Here is a 17,653-nt window from a genome sequence, read left to right as displayed (position 1 = left end):
AGCCCAGAACCACTGCAGTGGAACAGCCACGTGGAAATGAAGGTCTGTATTTCAAAGCAGCAAAATGGCTCATGAATCCATGGAAAATACCTGTAGTAGCTATGGCTTCCAGGGCCCAAGAGAGCTGGCCTTGAGTGCTTCCATGGAGGTTAATCTGGAATTTTTGCCAGCTGGGAGATTGGGGATTTCTGTTTTCTCGATGGTTTCCCAGCAAAAATATTCCTGTGTTCTGTTCAAACTGCTCAGGTCTTTCAGAGTGATAAAGAGCTGATCAAATCCCTCCCACCCTGTGCTGCCCAGCACAGGGGGAAACTCCTGAAAGTCTTGGGGGTTATATTGAGGTAATGAAGAGCTCAGTGGCTTCTAAGCTGGGCAGGTCAAGGGGCACCAAAAGCAGAGCAGGAGAATCAGTGCTGGGGGTGGTTAAATAACTGGGAGGATTAAATGAGGTTGCACTGATCGATTCTCCAGGAGTTGTGACTAGAAGTGCTAAACAGAGGCAAAACACGAGTTGAAATTTCCTGATGATAAACCCCCAAACAAATCAAACTACATCTGCTTCAGCACAGTTTGTGTGCTTTGCACTGAGGAGCTCCAAGAGCAGAGAAAAAGGGGGAGTTCTCCTTTTTTTGGAGACTGAATCCAGGCCACAAGCAGAGGCAGCATCACCAAGCACAGAACCACAATAACCAGCAGGTCCAGAGCAACAACCAGTGAACACAGAGCTGAGCTTAAATGCTTCCAGCAGAGAAAAGGGCACATCCTCAGTTGATGTAAATCAGTTCTCTTTGATGACCTCCAAAGAGCTTTGCTAATTTACATCGGTGAGGATTTGAACCCTCAGCCTCAAACATGCCTTTTGTCTTTACTGCAGCCCATCAGTTGTTGCTTCTGCCACAGACCAGGAGTGAATCCATGCCAACTATCACAAACACATCCAAAGCCAGAAATCAGCCACAGCAGAACCATGTCAAAGATCAATTAAAACCAGGCATCTGGATACATGCAGAAAAAAGTGGAGGGGGACACACATCCTTAGTTAAACACTAGGGCAGAAAGAACTTGAGCAATCTTTCTTTAGAGAGATCCCAAGGAATGGAAAGGGAAAAGCCTTGGCCTTCAACATGCTGAATGATCCCTGACTTATCCTGTAGCACAGCCAGATTCTGAAAATCTGAGGAGTGTGGAGTCACAGAGGATGTGTTTGTGATCACAGCCCCAAGGCAACAGGCAGGTGACTTCTTTGACATGCAGAATTATCTCCTCATTAGTGGAAACCCACATCATTTCACACCTCAGTGACTTCCTTGCTTTCATGCTCCACTTGCATTCAATTAAGAGAGAGCAAGTCATCCAGCACCATCAATCAGCTCAGCACAAATATGTACTCGGGATTCATTATCTGTCTCCAAATGAACACATTTATCAGAAAGAAATATATTTTCAGAGGAGTAAAATCAATTAGAAATGTTTTCAAATAAAAGGAGAAATGTTATCTTGAAAATATACTTTCAGGGCAAGCACAGATGTAAAAACATTGTTTTCTGCTCACCCCAGGAAGGAGAGAAGCCTGTAAAGCAAACAGGGATTTATGTTCACATGTATCATTGATATTCTTGAATTAGGAAAGGACTGTCCTTAAATCACCCCAGACATGATTTGAATCAGGCTGCAACCTGGAGACAACCATGTTTTCATCACACCACCACACATGTGACACATGATGGTATCTGCATTCTTTTCAGACCCCTTTGTTAAACCACTTTCCCCTCTCTCAAGTAATTAAAGTGGGCTAACAGTGCCTGTGCACCTCTGAATTTCATGAATAGGCCACTGCAGCATCAGAAACCAGAAATGCCACAGAAGCTACCACTAAAATCCTCACATGGGAATCAGGTTCCAGGTACTCTCAGCTGAGAAAATGGACCTTCTTCCCTGGCAGATTTAGTTTCCCAGTGGTCAGCACTGCAGTTTCCCATGGGGCTGCTTCACCTAATCACTCTTCCTAACGTTTCTCTGAGTTTGTACAGAAAAGGGTGGAGCAATCTAAGAGCAGAGGAGCCAGGAGAGGAAGAGGGACTGACGCACAACACAGACAAGGGCCTCTGGTAAACAGCATAAATCTGCCTGAAAACATTCAGCAGAATGGAAAAGTTGCTTCTCCAAGCCATGCTCGGATGTGCAAACTCACTTCCAGAGGCAGGAGAGGATCACATCCACGATCCATCAACAGTTGCTGCACAATCTGGGTCCCTCAGCAGAGGAATTCGAGCTTGGCTCTTGGTTTCTCTCATGTTCACTCATTTGTCTCCCTGGGCCTCTCATGCCTGATGGATTACCATCCATCCTGCCCCAGGACCCACATTGTGCTCTGCAGGCAGAGCTCCAGAACCAGAGCAGGGGAGAACAAAGCTGCAGTCTGGCTGTTCAGCTTCCTCTGAGCTGGGTGACGTGCTCACCCTGCAGATTAGCTGGAGACCTGCTGGAACATTCTCAAGATGTGCTGCCACAAAGGGCCCTCCAACGAGTAAAAAAGCTAATTTCTGAGTCACATCTTAGTGCTGGGTGGGGCCTTTGTGATACCTTCATTAGTAACAAAAGGAGGTACCTGTTGGAGTACAGAACTCCAGAGAACAGCTCTGTTCTCCAGCCAACCCATACACCTTGATTTTATAGGAAGTGTCAGCTTGGAGGTCAGGGATTCCCTGGGCAGGAAGGTCTCTGCAGTGGGCACAGCTCCAAAACTCCACCAAAACCCAGTGCAGACTCCTGTATTCACACACCACCAGGCACTAAAGCTGTGATCTCTTACCCTCGAGACCTCAAGGTCCCTCAGCACATCTCCTGCATCCCTGATGCCTCTGGAGTAGGAAAACTCCCAGGGAAAGGAAGCTCTTCTTGCTCAGGACTCACTGCCTGAATTAGGGCTACACTATATAGAGCTACAGGAGACAAACAAGCAAGTGGCAGACTGAAAGGTTTAGTCTTTTCTTTTCAACAAAATAAAATGACATTTTGCCATCCCTTGAATGCAGAATCATGGATATCAGTTAAAAAAAAATATTTGTCACTTGAGCTGCCACTTCATCCACATGAAGAGACAGAAGCAACAGACATCTGCCATCCTACAGTATAGAGGATTTTGTGACATGTCCTCTGCTAGAGGTTCATGAGTCCTGAACATTTCAGCTGCCTGTGAGGGGAGAGCTGATGTTCACAAGTAGATAACAGGGAGAATGTGAGAGGAGAGAGAAGTCTCCCAGAGAAGATTTTCAGCTCTGGAGTTGAAAGAAGCTTTAAAATGCTGTAAAATCCACTGTGCAAGCAAATATAAATAAGGTGTGGGAAGCTCCTGAATACCTGCTGGCAGAGAAGCCTGGCTGAACCATCCAGAGGATGGGAAGAATATGAGGTGAAAACCTGGCAATCTGTAGGAGCAAAGGAAGCAGGAAAGAAGAAAAGCCAGCCCTTTTGCAGCTGCTGGCTCCCTTGTTCAGCAGGGATGGCACAGACCCTCCAAACAGCAGGATTGCTTCCTCCACCCATGGGGAAGAGCCAATCCAGCCCTAGTTGTGCTGCTGGCATTGCCCACTTCAATCATCCCTCTCTCTCTCCCCCTGTTTGCTCCAAGGGCTTTCCCCAGCAGTGCAAAGGATCTGAGGTCCCCCAGGGCTCTGCAAGAGAAACAAGTTTGTTTGGCTCAGCCTGAGGACTGCAGGACCTCCCAAGTGCTGGAAAAAGAGGACTGACTTGAAGGAAGATGGAAAAGCAAACTGAAGAGCCCACTTGTGTTGTACTGCCCAGGCTTCCAGAGCACTTCTGCTCCTTGTGCTCGTGTTTGGATTTGTCCCTTCCTACGTAGGAGGGAGGTCACAGAGACAGGTTATTCAACTGCTGCTCCGTTGCAGGGAGCTCTGTGTTTACTGGCTGCTCTGAGCAAAGCCATAAAACAAATGCACTGGCCAGATGAAGGTATTTCTAAAGAAAAGTAAGAAAAAAATAAAAAGCCAAACCGGGAAAAAGCAGCCACCCTGTGAAGCTTTGCAAGCTCCTGGTGGAAAGAGCAGACTGTGAAATTCCACAGCAGGTTGTTGCTGCCTTTTCACCATCTGTGCAGAATTCTTTTGAGACCTCTGAGGCTTCAGACAGACGGGGAAACAGAGAACTTTGGGAAAACTGCAACCTGCTCACTCCTGCCACATAAACCTTCAGATCCTTTTGTATGTTGTGCCTCAAGACTTCCTGATTTTTCCCTGCCTTGGGCTGCATTTCCCTGCCTGCCTGAGGCATCAAACAACTAATTCAGTGCTGATGGTCTCCTGTAGTTTACACCACTCCATATAACCCTCTGCTGTCCTGGATTACTGTCTCTATAAAGCATCAGAGGTGGTGCTGGCATGAACTACCAGGGAATATGAGCCCAGTTTTGATCAGTTTAAATAGTTATTATATTTATATATAGTGTATTTATTTATAGTAATAGTAATTATATATAGCATGGTTATTAATTTGTAAAATCCACAATGTCTGGCATGCGTTTACCTCACAGATGGTCTTTGGGGAGACAAGGATAAACACCTTGATATCTGCTAAAGACAATAATTGTAGCCCAGCTGATTCTGATTTTAGTCTCTGCTCACTTAGAGCAGTTCAAGCTTTGCCTCACAGGATTTGACCTGAAGGCACATAAAGATTCAGGATTTATTTGTGTTCTGCACCGAGGTGTAACTCTGTGTGCAACAAACTTTGGGTCAAAATGCTTCACAAAGAAAAAAACCTTGTTCAGTGAGTCCACTGACACTGGTCAGTTGGAGTGGTTTGGACAAAGAGAGATGGTACAAATGGACCTCTTTTTGAAGATAAATCTAAGTCACAGTGTCCAGTGGAAATGGTGGCTGGAATCAGATTTGGGGCAGTCACCTTTCCCACTTTTGGATGAGAAAACTGAAAAAGGGCAACATCAAGAGCCCACTAACAAGAGTCCTGCTGACCCTGCTGAAGCATGAGGGATGGAGGGATGCTGTGAAGAGAATTCATTAGGCAGGAACAAGCAGTGTTAAACACATTCTGGTTGCTCTTCCTCTCAGATTTTGGCTGTAGAAAACAAAGCAAGTTATAATGCACAAAAAAAACCCCAGCCTCATGTAAAACAAAGTAGGAGCTCTGCATTTCATGCAGGACCAGTGGCTGTTCTTTGTGAAGCCTCTCAAAAAATAAATAAGAAATCCTTGAGAACACGAAGCTAAACACAGTAGGCAGGAAAATGCACAGTTATCCCTCAGTGTGGCCTGTTAGGCAGAGCTAAGTCTGAGACAAATTTTCTAAGCCTCAGACATGGCTTAGAAAATCAGGTGAGGTTGTCCTTGGGCTGGTCCTCGCCCAGTGACCTGTGCAGGGCACCCACCAAAAGCTGTTACTCACCAGTGGAACCCTTGACAGTCGTGGGTTTGCTTTTGTGCCTGCCCTTCTCTGCCACCAGGCTGATGGTGTACTCTGTGCCTGCATCCAGCCCTCTGAGGATGAAGGAGGTGCTGTCCACTGGGACCTCCACTTCGCTCCTCTTGCCAGAGGGACTCGTGTAAGCGAGGCGGTAGCGGTCGAACTTGGCCACCGGTCTCCTCCAGCGAAGGGCCAAGGTGGTTTCAGTGGGGTCACTGACTTCCAAGTCCTTGGGGTTATCAAGATCTACGAGTTGAAAAAAAGCACAGCTGAGATGTCTCTGAACTGCCCTGGGACAGGCACAGACAGAATAACATCCCCACTGGGTGTCTGGCCACAGCTCAGGGTCTTATCCACCTTCTGGAGTTTTTGAAGCCCATGTGGGTAGAGGATGATGAAGTTCTCTTTTACAAACAAACCACACCAGAACAGATTTCCCCCATGGACACTCACTTCACATGCAGGAGAGGCAGAATTAAAGCCTTCAGCCTTACCTGGGAAAAGAGGGGTGTTGTGAGAAAAATTGTGGATTTGAAGGTCAGTCAGGACTTGCAACCACCAAGGCTGCACTCATTCCCAGATCAACATTTTGGCCATCACTACCTGCCAGAAACCCTCACAACTAGAGGATGGCCAAATCAGTGTAAGCATAACTACCACTGAGGACCTCACCTGGAGATCAAAATCCCAGAACACCAAGAAGTCCTCGTACAGGAAAAAGAAGCCACACTCAGAGGTCAAGATCTTTAGGGGAAACATTTTTTCCCTTGAGGGGAAAATGCCCCATTGGGAGCAAACTGAAATTAAGAACTTTCTAAAATAGTATTTATTCCATCATTTGGAAGTGAAAGAGTGGCCCCACAGGACTTGGTGCTTCCTCCAGAGCAGAAAGGGGGGTCAGGCAGGTCAGGTACTCACCAGTGCCAGCGTTGATGGTAGCGGGGGCACTTTCCCTGTCGTTCCTCACTGCTGTCACTCCAATGCCATATTCAGTTCCAGGCCTCAAACCTAAGAGATGAGGAAAAGGAATATGAGTTCCTGTGCTTGGAATACACCTACAGGCATTTGTTTTAACAAGGAAGGCTCTATGTGTGCCAGGTGGGATGGATGCTTTCCTGAGCACGCAGGCAATCGAGGTTTCAGCTAACCCTGATCTGATGTTAATAAATCTTTATTCCACTTACATTCCGAAGGATAAAGATTATGGCTGACTGACATTGCATTTTGGACACTGCAAATGCACAACCAGAGGCAGCCTCTACTTTCCAGAGCTCGCAGTGGGAGTAGCTCTGCCAAAGAAAAGCAGGTTGGCACCCACACGACATGGAGGAGGAACCATGACCTGGCCTTGCAGGCTGGGAAAGTAACTTGCAGGTACACAGGGAAGCTGCAGACTGGCACCAGTAAATGCCATCCCTGGCACATGCAAACACCTTTGGAACTCAGGGTGTGAAGCCCCCTCCACAGAGATGTGGAGCTGCCCAGAACTCAGGGAACTACCTGATGGGATTGAGGGATGCACATGGAAGGAAAACGGCTACAAACCCTTCTGCTGGCTGGTTATCCACCTGCAGGCATGGACAGACACATCCCAGGGATTTTAATTTAACTGGGTGTACTTAAAAATCAGAGAATCACAGAATGGTTTGGGTTGGAAGGGACCTTAAAGATCATCTCATTTTACCTCCTGCCATGGGCAGGGACACCTCCCACTAGCCCAGGTTGCTCCAACCTGGCCTTGGACACTTCCAGGGATGGGGCAGCCACAGCTTCTTTGGGCAACCTGTGCCAAGGCCTCCGCACCCTCAGAGGGAAGGGTTTCTTCAGTACATCTGCTCTAAACTGTGACCCACCTGTGAGTGTAGCTCTGGTTGTGGCTTGGTTGCCCTTTGGCACCGTGATCTCCACGTGGTCTCCACCAGAGATGGGAGCAAACTTGATTCTGTAGTTGTCAACGTTGGCATGGCTGTTCCTCCACTCCAGGGTGATGCTGTTGTCTGTCTGGGACACTGGCTTCAGGTTTCTGGGAGCATCCAAGTCTGCAATCCATCAAGCAATAAATAAATAAATAGGAATATTTCTCCTATGACAACAGTCTCTTCTAACAATACTTTTTAAAAGTTGAAATGACCCACAACACTGAAGTTAAGTTTCTCTGCACCTGATACGACTTAACTACACCAAGTAGATTTCTTTTGGCATAAAATGGAGGGTTCAGCAGCTTTGGAGAAAACATCACTTCAAGAAATTAAACTTTTATCTCCTCAGACAAAAAAATAATATTTTCAATGGTAATAAATATTTTTATTACAAAATAGGCTTGTGGAAAAATGTATTTGGATGAAAACACTATTTTCCTTTATAAATGCCTCAGCTTTCAAAAGGAAAAATGCTGCTGAGAACAAAGAACTGATCATTTCTAGAATTTCTGTTCAGTAAACATCTTGGATTTGTGGCTGAAATAAACTCTGAGTCTCAAAAAAAGGTGAATATTATGTAGAAATTCAATGGGTTCTTCACTGTTCACACCTCAGATCCTGCTCTGAAGGAACAACTGTATTTTAGGATGAAAAGAGAGGTGATTCTCTATGTACCATTTTCTCCCTTAATGCATCAAACCTTGATAACATGCAACAGGAACCACATTTTCACAAAACATTCCCAGGGGCACTGAGGAGCAAAGTCAATTTATAAAAGCACGACAGGAAACATTTGCAGAACTGAAGGAGGAAAAAACCCAGTTCTTTGCTAATCTGACACATATTTAGACAAGAAACAAGGCCTTAGATGGAACAGGAGCCATGGAAGACCTTTAGCTCAGCAGACAGAAAAATAATCCAGAGGAACTTGTTTCTGAGAGATTTAGAGCACGAGACTCAATGACCTAAATCCCATTTTCAAAATATATTTAGATTTTAAATATTTTGTCGAGCCAGGAAAGCATATGAGGCGCAGAAAAAAACCCACATTCTCCACTTTCATGTACCTCTGTAAAGGTGCTGATTCCATGCTGGTCTCCAGCCTCTTACCTGTGACAAACACTTCTTTCACAGGGTCACTTTCCATGTCCCCTCGACGAGAGACAAGTGTCACTTCATACTCTGTGTGCGGCCTCAGGTTTCCGATGGAATATTGGTTTTCATCTTCAGAGAGCTCAATGGTTGTCCTGTCCCCTGGGATGTCCTTGGGGCCATAGGTGAGCTCTATGTCTTCAACTTCAGCCAAGGGTTTGGACCATGTGATGAGGGCTGTGGTGTCTGTGACGTCTTTTGCCTCGACCTGGCTGGGGGCATCAAGCTCTGTCATAAAAAAAAAAGAGAGAGGAAAAAAGATTTCTTTTTTTTTGAAAGAAATCTTGCCATAAAAAACACAGATATTCTTATGCTTTTAATTTGCTGATTCGGAGCAAAATTAAAACTAGTGACTTTGAGCAAGTTTTATTATCTTCGTTTACTCTCTTCCAACAGGTTTAGACTCCAAATGGAATCATTCCATCAGAAGCAAATTCAACATTCATTCACATCAGAAGCTGCCAGAGGAAAGACAAGCAGGAATCCTGAGAGCTTCTCCATCTCCATACAAACATCACCAGGATGAAAAAAATTTTAGTTCCTGTTGATGTACATTTTAAAAAAGAGTAAAAGTGCATTCTGCCTGCTCCCTTCTAGCTGAACATGAATTTCCTTTGCTCTGTAGGTAATTTGGAAGGGAATTAAATTTCCCTCATGAAATTAATTTTTCATTAGCAGCTCCACTACTTCCTTTTCACCCCTATGAATTCACAGGACAGAGCTTGAGTTTCTCTCTGTTTAAAAGCTTGATTAAAAAAAAAAAACCCAAACTTTATTTGTTGTTGGCCAACAAAATACAGGCCAAATCACATTGTCCTTACTTGTTGTTATCACTTTGGACAGTCCAGGTCCTCTGGTGTTGTTTTTCACTACATGAATGGACACATTGTACTGTTGCCCAGGTGCCAAACCTGGCTGCATGTAAGATGTCTCTGGCCTTTTCAAGCTGCTGGTTATATCTCCATTATCATCCTTTTTCTGCAACACATGGAACAATCTGTCAGTATAACAGAAAAAAAAGCCAGGATTTTTCACTCCACATGAACACACAGGGAGCTGCTTCCTCACCATGTTGTGGAAGACCAGCTCCCAGCCATCAAAGGAAAAGTTCAGAGGGTCCCACTCCACCTGGACGGACGTTTCTCGAACAGATTTGAACCTCAGACCTTCTGGAGCAGGGAGATCTGGGGCAGAAAAAAGGGAAATCCTCACATAGGCAACAAGTTCCCATAAATAGGGTGCGGGGTGGGACATCTTTCCACCACTAGAAATATCTGCCACGTGCAGCTGAGATGGTTAAACCACCTCCCAGCCAGTTATTCTGTCTTTGGAGAGGCTTTCCTCTGAGCTGGTTTGGATGTCACCTTGCAGTAAAATGAATTTTGACCTAGAAACCTCTTTTTTGCACCCTCTTGACTGTCCCTGGTGTGGACATTTGCAGGCAGGTGAGCTGAATCCTGCCCCAGGTCTCTGAAAAAGAGCTCAGGGACAGAAGTCAAAGATCACCTTTTGAGGCTGTTTAGATATGACTGTGATGTGCACAAAATATAGAGGAAGATGAACAACAAAAGGACAGACAGGCAGATAAAAGTCTAGTTGTGGTAAAACTGAAGATCCAAACCAAATATAACCTCCATTTTAACCAAACCAGTTTGAATTCAGGTGATTTCATATTGCTTTTTTACATACTGTACATTTTTTATCTTTTTTTTTTCAGGAATGATGACCAGAATTTTAAAATGTGCATTATAATAGAGAAGCCAAGGTTCTTAATTTTCAAAGACCCTATGGTGTTAATTGGGAGGCACAGCAAAGAGCAGAAGAGCCTGTGAACTGTATTTTTAACACAGTCGTTGGCACTGGAAAAGAACAGAAAATGAAAGTGCAAAAGGCTGTCTCTGTCCAGAACAGATGAATTGAAACCAGAAAATACAAAAGAAATAATGTCTCCAAGAGAAGGAGGCAAATCAATACAAATAAATTGCAAATTGAAGTTAAAAAGAAATAAAGTCCTCAAAAAGAGAGGCAAATCAACATAAATGAATTGAAAATAGAAAACAAAAAATAAACAATGTCCCACAAGATTGATGTGAATCAATACAAATGAATCGAAAATAGAAAACATGAAATACATAATAATAACCCAAAATAAGGGGTGCAAATCAAGGTATGCTATGGAGTGGACAGAAGGATGGATCCAGGGAATGTTAAACTCACATGTGGCTACCCTGGCACTGACTGGGATACTCTTCTTGTTTTTAAGGATGGCAAAGACACGGATAAAATATTCCACCCCCGGCTCCAGCTCGTGGATGGTGGCAGCTGTCTGGTTTCCTGGCACAGTGAACTGCATGTCCAAGCCCCCGGTGCTGGTGGGGACGTAGGTGACCAGGTACTCATTGACAGGATTCTCGTGTTTCCATTCCAGGTTGACAGTTTTATCCGTCACGTTGGTCACCGTCAGCTCGGTTGGAGGAGACACTGGGAGCAGGGGGGGAAAAAAAAAATGAAGTTATAAGAAGCTTTCATGGCTCGGAAAATAACGACTTCCCCAGTTTTCCCATTTTCCCAGGGATTTCATGAGAATTATCTAACAGGGGCTGGGCAAGCCACGGCCCACAGATTAACTGCTGAGGAGAGGAATGTTCGGCTGATGAAGACCACAGACATTTCCAAAATCACGGGGCCAGTTCCTACCCTCACACTTGCACACAACCTCTGGCTGACTGTGTTCCAGCTCCTCCTCTTGTGGCTGCAGCACAAGACTGTTTTAGCTGGGTCCCCAGGGGCTCAGATGGTTCAGTCAACTGCCAGCAACACGTGACTGGAGAGCTGCAAGTCCTGGGATTTGCGCAGATTTTCCAAAGTAAAACCAAACATTGTTATTTTAGTAAATATTGCCAATAGATCTCCACGTGCAAGAGCAGAAAATGGGGCTCAGGCCTCTTCTGGAAGGAGGAGATGAAAGATGGGAATTTTCTTTTTAAGGGTATTCATTGTCTTTTATGGTGTTCTCAACCCCAAAGCATTCTTTGATTACACTATAAAAATTTAGTTTCCAAACTTCTCCCCTGGGATCTACTAAAGAAAACTACCTCATTTATAGTGTAAAGCCTGTCATTATCCAACTGCCAAAATTCTCTATCAATTTCCATGGAGTAAGTGGTAGTGGGAAACTCAGCATGGGACTTTAGAGCTGAGTTTCCACTCCAGCCCATTCTGTGATTTTCCTCTAAGCTTCTGTCAGATCTAATACACACACCTCCATATAAATATAGAAATATATATATAAAACCTCCATATAAAAAATGAATAAATTATATATATATACACACAAATAAATATAAATATAGGTATAAAACAAATATATATTATACATAAATATATATGTATAAACAAATATTTATTTTATATATATATATAAAATACACACACGTCTGTGTATTAAGAAGACTCTGGATACATCTCCCTCTCCTCCATAGCTAGAACAGTTTCTTTCAGATGCTCTTTTTTTTTTTAGCATCAAGAGGTACTATGAGAAGGTGAAATATCATGGTGACAAATCCCAGGCAGGACTGGTTACAGCTCCACTGACATTGTGGTGGGAGCAGAATCACAGAATCAACTGGGTTGGAAAAGACTTCTGAGGTCATCAAGTCCAACCTGTGACCCAACCCCACCTTGTCACCCAGACCATGGCACTGATGCCACATCCAGGCTCTGCTCAAACACCTCCAGGGATGGGCACTCCACCCCCTCCCTGGGCAGCCCATTCCAAGGGCTGATCCCTCTCTCTGCAAACAACTTCTGCCCCATGGCCAACCTAAACCTGCCCTGGGGCAGCTCAAGGCTGTGCCCTCTTGTCCTGCTGCTGGTTCCTGGCAGCAGAGCCCGACCCCCCCCGGCTCCCCCCTCCTGTCAGGGAGTTGCAGAGAGTGAGGAGGTCACAAATGAATGATAAGGTCTCCGGAAATGGAGATAAGAATTGCACTGCAACACCGTTATCATCCTGTTGTCTTCTGACCACCAGAAGTCTCCACAAACTGCCACACCGTGTAACCCTGACAGTTAAGGGGTGCTGTGGTGTTGTTACAACCCTGATTCAAGCGTTTGGACTACGCTGAAGAAAAGCAGCAACAGGGCCCGGCTTTATGGAGAAGATTCACGGAACCTCCAATGCTGCTGGATGGACACAGGGAGTGTGTGCATCCAAGGGGAAGTGGTTCCAAAGGGACATAGCCACCTACCATCGGCGCAGTCCTCGCCCATGTACCCGTCCTCGCAGACACACCGCCCGTCCACGCAGCGCCCGGCGTTGCTGCAGTCGCTGGGACAGGCCCGTTCCCGGCAGTCCTCGCCCACGAAGCCCTCCTGGCACACGCAGCGCCCGTCCACGCAGAGCCCGCGCTGGTGGCAGTCGTTGGGACAGGCCAGCTCGCCGCAGTCCTCCCCGGTGAAGCCGTTGTCGCACTCACAGCGCCCCTCCACGCAGCGCCCGCGGTGGTGGCAGTCCTGGGGGCACCGCAGCTCCCCGCAGTCCTCGCCGGTGAAGCCCTCGTCGCACACGCACTGCCCGTTCACGCACAGCCCGCGGCCCTGGCAGTCGTTGGGGCACCGCAGCTGCCCGCAGTCGTCCCCGGCGAAGCCCTCGTGGCACTGGCACTGCCCGTTCACGCAGAGCCCGCGGTTGCTGCAGTCCTGGGGGCACCGCAGCTCCCCGCAGTCCTCCCCGACGAAGCCCTCGTCGCACACGCACTGCCCGCCCACGCAGCGCCCGCGGCCCTGGCAGTCGCTGGGGCAGCGCAGCTCGGCGCAGTCCTCGCCCAGGTAGCCCTCGTGGCACTGGCACTGCCCGCCCACGCAGCGCCCGCGGTGGTGGCAGTCGTTGGGGCACCTCTTCTCGCCGCAGTCGTCGCCCACGAAGCCCTCGTGGCACACGCACAGCCCGTTCTCGCAGCGCCCGTGGCCGTGGCAGTCGCTGGGGCAGGCGAGCTCCCCGCAGTCGTCCCCGGTGAAGCCCTCCTCGCACAGGCACGTCCCGTTGAGGCAGCGCCCGCGGTCGAAGCAGTCGTTGGGGCAGATGAGCTCCCCGCAGTCCTCCCCGGTGTAGCCCTCCTCGCACACGCACTCGCTGTCCACGCAGCGCCCGCGGCCGTGGCAGTTGTGGGGGCACAGGGGCTCGCCGCAGTCCTCGCCGGTGAACCCCTCGTGGCACAGGCAGCGCCCGCCCACGCAGCGCCCGTGGGCGCCGCACCCCCAGGGGCAGAGCTCCTCGCCGCAGGCCGGGCCCGTGTAGCCCTCGAAGCACACGCAGAGCCCGTCCACGCACTTGCCCTGGTCGTTGCAGTCGGAGGGACACGAGGCCTGGCTGCAGTTGGGGCCCTTCCAGCCCGGCTCGCACACGCAGCCGCAGATCTCCACGCTCCAGTTGCCGTGCCCGCTGCAGTAGGGGGTGGTGTCCAGGCGACCTGTAGAAAGAAAGAGCCAGAAAACCCATGTGGGGTGAGGTGCACGCAGGGACCTCCCCCCGAAAATGCCCAAGGCAGCGGAAAGAATCGCGAAAAGGTTTGTTCTGAAGACGGGAACAGTAGAAGCTTCCAAAGGAAAAGCTGCACCGGGCTGCAAAGCAGAGCTGGGCCTGAGCAAGACTTGCCTGTTGGTCCCTCTTGTCCCCCCAGCTCTCCCCACTGGCTTCAGAGACCTGCAGCATCTGCTTGTCTCTCTGCACACCAGAGACACAGAGCTTTTCAACTGTCTCTGGAATACAGAAGGGAAAGGAAATAAACCCCATCTAATTCCTTTGAAAAAGGCACTTTCCAGGAAGGGAAGGCTTCCTAGGTGACACCTGTCTCCTTGAAGTGAACTCTTCTGGCAAAAAGGGTATTTACCCTCACAACCCATTATTCTCTTGGCCCTGGGATGCCTTAGGCCAGAGTGGTACACAGGACCTAAAAAGGCTCTGATTTTCCTGACTCCTGATGGGAGAAATTGAAACTTTACTCACAGTAGCCCGGAATGGCCAAATAAGGAACAATATAACCTTAGAGAAGTCCTCAAGAATTAGATAAGGGATGTAACTCAAACAGACAGGACATAAACTAAGCTCTGTGTGCCCAGATCAAGAACAAATGTTACAATTTTGCTGGGGAAGCACAACCAGAATCACCAAAGTTTTTGAAAGAGACTATCTCTTTTTTTCTCCAGCAAGATTTGTTTTACTGGGAATCCCTTAATTCGCTCTAATGCCAGGGAAGAGCCCCTGCCAACTGCTTGGTAAATGAGCGTGCTGGATTCCTCCTCCCGTCTCAAAATCCTCTTCCACTGACTGAGCAGCTTTCCTGACCGCTTCATTAGGGAATACACCATGAAATGTTACTCATCCATTCACTCCAGAACATAAAAAGCCAGGCAACAGTCAGCATCAGCAGCTGTGAGAGCAGCTCTGTGTTCAGAGCAACATCACTCCTGAGAAGAGCCGTGTTTCCTCTCCTGTATGACCAAACTTTTCCCTCAGTTTAAAAACCAGCTGGGCAGACACCTTTTTTCCTGCTTCTCTAACTATTTGTGCTTGTCTGCTGCCTTATGTCCTGCCGTATTTTTATTGGTCTCTAATAAAGAAAACTTGGAAAGGAAGATGGTTACATTGGCAGCTTCCTCAAGGGGACAAAACCCGGAGCCAAGAGCTTGGACTGTGTGAGTTTTAATCTCGACTCAGGCTGTCACCGTGCCCAAGTGCTGTCCATGCTCAGTGCCACAGCTACAAAGTGTCCCAGGCCAACTTCTGACCCACAGATCCACAAACCCGTGAAACTGTGAATGAATGTTCCCTGCACGCGGGCCAAACACATTCCCAGGTTTGATTACGTTTCAAATTTAACAGGTTGACTTGTGCTCATTCTTTAAACAGATTTGAGTATCTACTCTAAACAACTCGGACAGCCAGCACGAGAGTTTCCCCAAGAGCAGCTCCCCGGCCTGCCTTACCTTCTGCTGCCTGGGAATTGGGACAGCATCCAGCGCCGCTGGCACACTGCTCCCGCAGGGAGGATACCAGCCCCTCCAGCTCCTCTAGTCTGCTCAGCAGATCCTTAATGTCTGGGGCAGCTGCACAGCCGCAGGCCCGCCGGGGGATGTTAATTCGGTGCGTGAAGACGATCTGGTTCCCCTCGTTCACCGTGTGCTCCTCGGAATTCCTGACCGGCTCGATTTCCGCCTTCAGGTCCGCGTCGCCGCTCGCCGCGTCCAGGTCCACGGAGCAGAGGGAGCCCACGGGCAGCTTGATGTTGTAGACGTGGTTAAAAACCACGGGCTGGTTGTCCTCTGGCAGGGTCACGTTGAGCCCGGTCTCCCGCTTGTGCCGGATGATTCTCTTGATGAGTCCCCCCCTGACGTGCTGGCACAGCAGAGCGAGGATGGCACAGGCCAAAACCCGGCTGGGCAGTGCCATGGCGCTGCTGGGGTCCTGTTTGGAGCTGAGAGAGTCTTATGTCTGTTTGGCCTTTGTAATCTGGAGCAGAAATTGGAGAGCCCGTTCAAGCCAAGCTGGGTGTCCTTTTCTTTGCTGGCACACTTGGTCCCTAAAAGAAGAAGGAACAGTGTAAGGGATGAACCACAGCTACACCACCCAACCTGTGACACTGCTCAGGTGCTGCACCCTTGGAGAACAGGGCTGAGGTGCTGCCCAGTGTACCACCCAACCTCCCCCAAGCTGCTGAGCTTGCTCTTATATATAACAGTGGTTTATATATAATAACCTGGTTTTCCAGCATCTCAGTGTGGCTGTGAACAAAACGTCACCAGACACGGAGAAAACTACTGTTATATCAGGTTTAGAACACATTGAGTGGATTATAGAAGGTTTAACTGCCTCAAGCAGAAGACCAAGGTGAAGAAGCCTGCTGAGCCTCATCTCAATTCAAAATGCTACTTTCAGACTGTGGTAGGTAAAATAAATATATGTTCTGTTATGATATAACTAATGTTAAATCCTGCATTTGCTTCACCCATCAGTTCACTGCTTGAAGGCTGCTGGAGGCTGGATCATGTAAGAAACTCAAGACGTTGTGAAAAGGTTTATCAGCACCACAAAGCTCATTCCATCCCTTTTTTTATGTGCTTTAAATGACTGCAGTTGCTTGGGAATCTGAACTCCAGGCCTTGTAGCCCAATAATAACTTTTACTATCCTGATTATTTATGTGCAGCATGAAGGTGAATGGATCTCTCTGGAGAGCTCTGCAGGCTGAAGGTTCTGGTGTCAGTGTTGTATCACAGCGATGTTTTAGCAGACAGGTAGTGAGACATAAGAAGAGACTCCACCAAGGGGGACACACAACAGAAACAGCAATAAAAATGCATGTGGGGAAATGTCTTTTCAGCAGCCAACACACCTTTTCTCTAGGCAACATTTCCCACTGTCTGATCTTTCCTCGGCTGCACCACAACCTGCTTATGGTCACTGGTTGGGCTGTACAGCTCTTCCTGAAACCCATTCCTTTCATTAGCTTCAATATTTCCTCTTCCTCCTCAGCCTGTACATGTTCCTTTTAAATGGAATGAGCCAAGGGAGCAGAAGTACATCCACTGACTTCCATGCAGAGTCAGCCCTTCAGCACGTAGAGCAAGGACCCCGAGCAGCAAATGGACTGACTGAACAAACACACCTAATAAATGTCATCCCAGCATTTGTTTTCCTTCCTATTCCCAGCAAAACTCGGTTAAATGGTCAGGCCAGTGGCTGTAAGGTAGTGAAATGCCAGTAATGGGGGAAACAGCAGTTTATTCTCTATACACTCCTGATTTGATGATAATTCATTTGTCAGATGAGAGACCAGCTTCTCCCACCCTTCTGCTTCCTCCAAAGCATAGAGATCATTTTTCCCATGCTGCCCCAGCTGCTTTTGTGGGAGAATGACAACAATACATCAGACACTTCACTGAAATCGGTGTTTTTTGTAGACAGTGCTGAGCTCACAAAGAGCAAACTTCACCCCTTTTTACTGGGGAATAAATCAGAAGTAAACAAGCAGCAGGGAAGGCTTTTTTCTTGTCATGGAAAAGTATTCAGCTTTAAGCTATTTCTAACACTTACCCCATTTGCTCAAATATGTCTGCAAGCCCTGTCTGCACCAGAAGAGATCACGA

The 17,653-nt window shown here is 47.6% G+C and overlaps 1 protein-coding gene across 4 annotated transcripts in view; it reads right to left on the bottom strand.

Moving 5' to 3' along the window:
- TNC (tenascin C) overlaps nucleotides 1–17,653 on the bottom strand; it is a 73,332-nt gene that overhangs the window by 31,966 nt on the left and 23,713 nt on the right. For all 4 annotated transcript variants that reach the window (XM_032708268.1, XM_032708269.1, XM_032708270.1 and 1 more), the window contains exons 2-10: nucleotides 15,495–16,087; nucleotides 12,758–13,978; nucleotides 10,728–10,991; nucleotides 9,579–9,694; nucleotides 9,332–9,488; nucleotides 8,469–8,738; nucleotides 7,293–7,478; nucleotides 6,358–6,447; nucleotides 5,422–5,685 (exon numbers count right to left, since the gene is read on the bottom strand). In XM_032708268.1, coding sequence (XP_032564159.1) covers nucleotides 5,422–5,685; nucleotides 6,358–6,447; nucleotides 7,293–7,478; nucleotides 8,469–8,738; nucleotides 9,332–9,488; nucleotides 9,579–9,694; nucleotides 10,728–10,991; nucleotides 12,758–13,978; nucleotides 15,495–15,957 — 3,031 coding nt within the window. In that variant the 5' untranslated portion in view covers nucleotides 15,958–16,087. The remainder of the gene's footprint in view (nucleotides 1–5,421; nucleotides 5,686–6,357; nucleotides 6,448–7,292; nucleotides 7,479–8,468; nucleotides 8,739–9,331; nucleotides 9,489–9,578; nucleotides 9,695–10,727; nucleotides 10,992–12,757; nucleotides 13,979–15,494; nucleotides 16,088–17,653) is intronic.

The sequence above is a fragment of the Chiroxiphia lanceolata genome, chromosome 21 (genome assembly GCF_009829145.1).
Source record: "Chiroxiphia lanceolata isolate bChiLan1 chromosome 21, bChiLan1.pri, whole genome shotgun sequence".
Classification (NCBI taxonomy): Eukaryota; Metazoa; Chordata; class Aves; order Passeriformes; family Pipridae; genus Chiroxiphia; species Chiroxiphia lanceolata.
This window is presented reverse-complemented; position numbering and strand designations above follow the sequence as displayed.